Raw genomic sequence first — 7,500 nt, 5'->3', positions numbered from 1 at the left:
ATTTGAGAGTACCCTCAAGCAAGGGAACTCTAACCCAAGGCACTAGAAGACCATGGTACAGAGGCTATGGCACTATCTAAGACTAGAGAACAGAGGAAAGGAAATAAGGAAACAAATAGAATATTGTATATCTGAGAGTACCCTCAAGCAAGAGAACTCTAACCCTAGGCACTGGAAAACCATGGTACAGAGGCTATGGCACTATCCAAGACTATTGAACAGTGGTGAGGAAAGGAAATAAGGAAATTATCAAGAAGACCAACTTCTTTTAAACCTAACCTCATCGATGCTCTGGGCGAAGATCGTCTTGTGAATCTTCACGTATTTCTCCACCTGCTTCGTCTCCTCGATCTGCTCCTCGTGGCGCCCGTCCCTGAGATCGAAGGGGCTCATGTGGCCATCCCAGATTTTTATTTCGATGGAGGAGCCATCCTATAGTAGGAAACAAAGGATTAAATTAAGAGGTGCCTTTCTTAGATGAGATAAGAAATCTTTTAAAAATGGGGGCAATGCAAATAAAAATCCAAGTCACGAGTCACGTCTCCGAACATCTGGAGAAGTGAAGTTGTTACTTTATACAAAATTTGGAGGTGCCTTTCTCAGGACGTCAAATAGATCAGACCATAAGTAATATTTTTATGTAAAAAAAAATCCAAGTCACGTTTTCGAACATTTGGAAAAGGGAAAGTTGTTATTTAATGCTAAATTTTTCGATCCAAATTTTTGTTGTTATTCCATTATGACTATCAAATCGTTACGAGATCATGGATATAGCCTACTCTCGACTTAGGATTATTTATAATCTTTTTTATTTAGTATATATCCTTACATTTGAATGGATTTTTAAAACAATATCAAACCGCAGAGTTTTTTTAAAGGTTTAAAGGCCACTCATCAATGGCAGAGGCAAGGGACAGTGTCATTGCCCTATCAAGCAGGACAATGCCTTATATACATATGATCAGCGCTCAAGCCTCCTCTCCACCCAAGCTAGGACCAGAGGGTCCGGCAATAGCTGCTGATGACTCAGCAGATAGAGCTATAGGCTCCCCCATAACCCCCATCCTCAGCTCACAAGGATGGTGAAGATGCAGCGACCAAAAGAACTAACGAGTTTGAGTGGGAATCGAATCCCAGTCTGGCGATCACCAGTCAGGGACGTTACCACATCGGCTATCATAACCCTATTAGTGTCTTTACCCATTAACAACTTCTTTTTTTTTTATATGAAACAAACTTTAATTCATTTCAATAAAGTTTAGTAGTCTATCGGAAACTTCCCTGCCTCGCGATCTACTAGACAGGAGATCGAGTCCCTCTCAAAGTCTAGTTTCTTGTAACGTCTACAACCTCACCATCCTTGTGAGCTAAGGATTAGGGAGTATGTGGGAGCCTATACGTCTACCAGCTAATGCCTTGTCCTACCTGGGGGGGGGGGGGGGGGCCTCAGGCGCTGATGATGACATGGTAAGTTTCTAGAGACATAATCCTGTTTCTATGGTATTGTCACTCCCTTTCCTCTCCCATTCATGATCGACCAATAAACCTTAAACCTTTGAAAATCTAGACTTACGTGGTATTTCACTAGCTCTTTTTTGTTAGCCAGAAGCATAACTTTATGTAGGGGTCCTGCTTTCGCCAACATATCGAGGACTTTGGGGTTCGGCTTCCCTTTGTATAAGGGCGCCCAGTGGGACACCGCTAATAATAGATGCCCTGAAAGATTTAGAAAATAACTTTTAAGGACATTCATTCAAGAAAAGGGAGTCTTACTAACTACAGAAAAGGGATATCTTATAAAATATATATTTTTTTTTCCTGATGAAATTTTTTAGAAATATCGATTGGATGACATTTTCTTCAAAATTTCAGATGTCACGTGTATTTTATCATTTTGGGTGTGACAAAGGAGATGCTGAACCTTTAAAGTAGTTTGCTTTTAATTGCTGAAAAGTACAGAGCCATGAAAAATTCTATCTGAAAGATTGTTCTCAGTTCTAGGGTGCATAGCCGACAGTTGATATGTTTTCATTTGATTCGTTATATATACATATATAAATTTGTATGTATGTATGTATATAAGTCGGAATTTAGAAATGACCAGGGCTGGTTAGATTTTCTCATATATATATATATATATATATATATATATATATATATATATATATATATATATGTATGTATAATATACAGTATATACATACATATATATATATATATATATATATATATATATATATATATATATATATATATATACATAATGTATTTGCTTGTGTGTGTATGTATATATCTTATGTTCTTTTTTACCGTACACCCATTATCATTTGAATAGTTTGATGCTTGAGTTCAACCTCACATTATCTCGCTCTTTCTTGACCCTGGCAAAAGTTGGTGCCCATTTAAAGCTCAGTGTACCTCAGACCACAACGAACATAGCCAGACCAAATTAGGCACAGGGTTGCCAGGTTTTCTATATGAGAAAAGGCCAACTTCCAATCAACGGAAGCTTTAAAAGGTCAACCCATTAGTAGAAAAAGGCCAAATATATAGTATTTAAGACCCTCCTTTTTTCATATTACTAAAGGGCAACCAATTTGAAATAAAAAGGCCAAATTTGAATTTTTGGTCTGAAAAAGGCCAAATTGGCAACCCTGATTAGGCACCAGCTAAACGCAATGGAAAATACTTCCTGTGACTCACTTATCGAATATCGGGAAGACTCCCCAAGCCATGGGAGAATCGTATTTGAAGGAAATCTTGTCGCTCTTAGCGTCTCTCAGCGCACCTGGGAACGTGCCGTCTCCGGGTATGTAGCGAGGGTGGAAGCCGAAAAGCTGCACCAGGAGGGTGGCTTTGTCGTCGTAGTGAGGATGTAGCGACTGTTGGGAATAGGAGATTTGATTTTAGGGGGTCTTATGTGTATAGAAAATATTAAAATTCTTTTAAAGATTTTGTAACTATAAAACTACACTGTTAAAAATTTCCATTAAAAAAAAAAAACGGTAAATGTCAAAAAAAAAAAAAAAAAAAAAAAAAAAAAACGGTAAATGTCTGGCAACATTTATTCCAGGATTTACACCGTTTTAAAAACGGATATATTGACGTAAAAGAGTGATATTACCTTCACCAACCCGTAAAAGATAATAACAAAGTAAGGTAATATTACGGTTGAGAACAGTATATTTTTACGGAGAATTTCCGATTAAAATTACGGTTTTTCTTTTCTAACAGTGTAGGTTTTCATTTAGTGAAACACTAGAATAATTAGGTTGGCTTCTGTATTTAGAAAAATAAGGTCTGATGTAATGCATAAAACCTTGTAGAATCTTCTAAAGATTTTGTAATTATAAGACTAGGTATTGATTCAGAGAAATGCTAGAATAATTAGTTTGGCTACTGGATTAAAAAAATTAAGACCTGGTGCATTGCATAAAACTTCTTTGAAGCTTGTTTCTTTTAATACTAGTACTGTAGATCTAAATTTGATTTATCTCGGTTAGAAAAATAATACTGTACATTTCATTTTCTTGAAAATATGGTTGTGCTTGGTAGCAAAAAGTTTCAGTTATATGAAAATACTCACGTAATATTCTCATTGACCTCCCGTTTGCGTGAATTTTCTAAAATCATTTACAGTTCTAGATAAGAGCCTTATAAATATTTCACACTACGTACAGTTAGACACAAGAATACCTGGCGCACCTCGCTATGAGGAAGTGCAGTCTGTCACACCCTTACTGCGTATCGAGTCCCTGTAAGCCACGCCCACCTCCTTTCCCATCTCTCCCTGCACTAGCTGTTTGGTTACTCACTTCGCAATAGGGTTATGACAGGGCACTTCCTCAGAGCTAGGTGTGCCACGAATTCATGTATCCAACTGTACCTGAACTGGAATATTTAAAAATCTTCACATTCCTATGCAACTTTAGTCACCACAAAGATTCCAGGCGAAGTAGGCTCCGCCCCCTGATGACGTCATAACCAATCACATTGTCTCCCAAGTTAGCAGCGGTCACAATACACCCCTTTACAAATTTCAAGCTATACCAACATATAATCATTTTAAGGGGTTTGTTGTGATTACTGTTAACGCGGGAGACAACATGATTGGGTATGACGTCATTTGTGGGTGGAGCTTATTTCGCCCGGAATCTCTGCGGCTACTATAGTAACCTTGTCAAGGATCTCTTACCGATCCCTCATCCTCCCACTCTGGTGACCTCTGGGCAGAGACGAAACTGACTTTCTTCGTAAGGAACCTCTGGTATCCTCCGAATCCATCTTCCGCAGGTTTGTCGATCGTGTCTTTACCTGGGAGAACTTCGCAGTACACATGGCAGAAGTTTTGTTCTTGGTATACTGGAGAGATAGACGAAATGCTATTAGTTGCCTTAGTGAAATTCTCTCTCTCTCTCTCTCTCTCTCTCTCTCTCTCTCTCTCTCTCTCTCTCTCTCTCTCTCTCTCTCTCTCTCTCTATATATATATATATATATATATCTATATATATATATATATATATATATATATATATATATATATATATATATATATATGTGTGTGTGTGTGTGTGTATGTGTGTACATAAGTTTCACTACTCTATACGTAAAATTATGACGAGAGTGTTGTTAACAAACAAACTAACAGACAAACAGGGGCGAAAACCTAACCTCCTTCCAACTTCGTTGGCGGAGGTAATGATAAATATATTTGCCTTCTAAATAGAAATCGCTCAATTCTAATATCGTTATCTAGCAGGGACTAAGTAAATCCGGTTACCTGATGAATTCGATTATTATTATTATTATTATTATTATTATTATTATTATTATTATTATTATTATTATTATTATCATTATTATTATTATTATTATTACTAGCCAAGCTACAACTGTAGTTGGAAAAGCAAGGTGCTATAAGCCCAGGGGCTCCAATAAGGAAAATTAGCCCTGTAAGGAAAGGAAATAAGGAGATAAATAAACGATATAAGAAGTAATGAAAAATTAGAATAAACTTTTTAAAAAACATTAACAACATTAAAACAGATATTTGATATGTAAACCATAAAAGGACTTATGTAAGCCTGTTCAACTTGAAAACATTTGCTGCGAGTTTGAACTTTTGAAGTTCTACTGATTCAACTACCCGATTAGGAAGATCACTCCAAAACTTGGTCACAGCTGGAATAAAACTTCTAGAGTACTGTGTAATATTGAGCCTCATGATGGAGAAGGCCTAACTATAGAATTACCTGGTGAATCCAGTTCATAGGTAGTAGGTTGGCCAAGGCACCGGCCGCCCGTTGAGATACTACCACTAGAGAGTTATTGGGTCCTTTGACTGGCCAAAAAGTACTACATTGGATCCCTTTCTCTAGTTACGGCTCATTTCATCTTTGCGGACACATACAGAGAATAGTGTGGCCTATTCTTTATACACTCTAGTCTTTCCTCATATACCTGACAACACTGAAATTACCAAACAATTCTTCTTTCAAGAGGTTAACTACTGCACTGTAATTGTTCAGTGGCTACTTTCCTCTTGGTAAGGAGGGTAGAAGAGACTCTTTAGCTATGGTAAGCAGCTCTTCTAGGAGAAGGATACTCCAAAATCAAACCATTGTTTTCTAGTCTTGGGTAGTGTCATAACCTCTGTACCATGGTCTTCCGCTGTCTTGGATTAGAGTTCTCTTGCTTGAGGGTACACTCGGGCACACTATTCTATTTTGTTTCTCTTCCTCTTGTTATTTTGAAGTTTTTATAGCTTATAAATGAAATGTTTATTTTAATATTATTATTGTTCTTAAACTTCCCTTCTAGTTTTTCCTCATTCATTTTCCTCACTGGGCTATTTTCCCTGTTAGAGGCCTTGGGCTTGCTTATGGCATCCTGCTTTTCCAACTAGGGTTGTAGCTTAGCAAATAATAATAATAATAGTAATAATAATAATAATGATAATAATAATATTAATAATACCTGGTAAGCCATAAAGGGCGAGGACATTAGCCTTCAATCCGATCTTCGGGCAATAATGGATGTAATGCGTGTAGTCGATATTTGGAGCCTGTTCCTTCGTCCTCTTTTGCTGAGCCTTCTGGTCTAATGTGCTCTCCATGTAGGCCTGGTAAATGGAAATATCGTTCATTGTGAATCAAAATGTATAACTATGAATGAATCCTTCGATGCAAAATAAACTGGAAACGAATATTTGTCATTAGCTATTTCAACAAGTTTAGTTTAACTTTAGTTATTCCAAGAAATGTCAAGTCATGTTTTGAATAATATTGTTCATCAGGAATCAAAATGTATAACTATGAATGAATCCCTTGATGCAAAATAAACTAACGAATATTTGTCATTGGGTATTTCAACAAATTTAGTTTAAATTTAGTTATTCCATTAAATGTCATGTCTTTTCATGTTCTGAATAACAGTATGTCAACGGAAGTAGATCGTTATGATACATGGTTGTTTTGAAATAAGTTAAAAAGTTATTTATAATTTTAACGTCGTATCGAATTAGGAAAAATATTCTCGTATTTTAATGTTTAAATAAGAGAAATATTAATGTTAAGGAATATTCATGAGCTGTAGGAAAAAGGTTAAAAGTGCAAAATTTCAACGAGAAATAAAAAATTTTTTTGGTGGATTCTAAAATAATGGATAAGTCGTCATTGCAATAGTGGGATTATGTTATTGTTTTAGATTGCCTGGCCCTTACTGCCAGGCACGGGCTCTTGCACACTGATTAGAAAAATATGTAAACTTAAGGAAAATTCATGAGGCATAGGAATTAGGTTAAACGTGCAAAATTTTAAAGAGAAATGAAATAATTGCTTGGTGGATTCTAAAACTATTGGAAAAGTCGTTTTTTAATGTCAAGGCCAAAACAAGAATAGAATCAATATCATTCTTCCATTGCAAGCAATGTGGAAGACACATCTATAATAAAAAAAATGCAAGTTCAAAACACAATTTTTTTTTTTAAATGTTCAAAATAAGAAAAGAAAGATGATATTATCACGAAAGTCAAACTAGTCGTCTATGTGAAAAATATATAGAAAAATTAATACAGAGTAAAAATCCAAAGCTGACATGCAATCATGTAGCATTTGCAAGCACAATTTGCTAAAGAAAGTTTATGTAACTAACTTAATTTTTTTTAGATGAAAAATTTGTCATTTTCTTTAGTAAAGTATTGTTTATCATAACACGTGGATTTGACACAAGAGCAGTCTTTCAAATAATGAAGTTTATATTTTGAATTAATTCTTCTGGAATTCGTATGTATATATATACTGTATATATATATATATATATATGTATATATATTTATATATATATATATATTATATATATATATATATATACAGTATATATATATATATATATACAGATATATAATATATATATATATACAGTATATATATATATATATAGATATATATATATATATATACTATATACATACATATATATATATATATATATATTTACTGT

General features: G+C 34.9%; 1 protein-coding gene across 1 annotated transcript in view; it reads right to left on the bottom strand.

Moving 5' to 3' along the window:
- LOC137651446 (uncharacterized) overlaps positions 1-7,500 on the bottom strand; it is an 88,924-nt gene that overhangs the window by 2,521 nt on the left and 78,903 nt on the right. Inside the window, 6 exon segments of the mRNA XM_068384672.1 lie at positions 280-432; positions 1,574-1,693; positions 1,695-1,716; positions 2,704-2,882; positions 4,196-4,362; positions 5,977-6,121. Coding sequence (XP_068240773.1) covers positions 280-432; positions 1,574-1,693; positions 1,695-1,716; positions 2,704-2,882; positions 4,196-4,362; positions 5,977-6,121 — 786 coding nt within the window.

This window comes from Palaemon carinicauda, chromosome 13 (assembly GCF_036898095.1).
Source record: "Palaemon carinicauda isolate YSFRI2023 chromosome 13, ASM3689809v2, whole genome shotgun sequence".
In the NCBI taxonomy this organism is placed as follows: Eukaryota; Metazoa; Arthropoda; class Malacostraca; order Decapoda; family Palaemonidae; genus Palaemon; species Palaemon carinicauda.
This window is presented reverse-complemented; position numbering and strand designations above follow the sequence as displayed.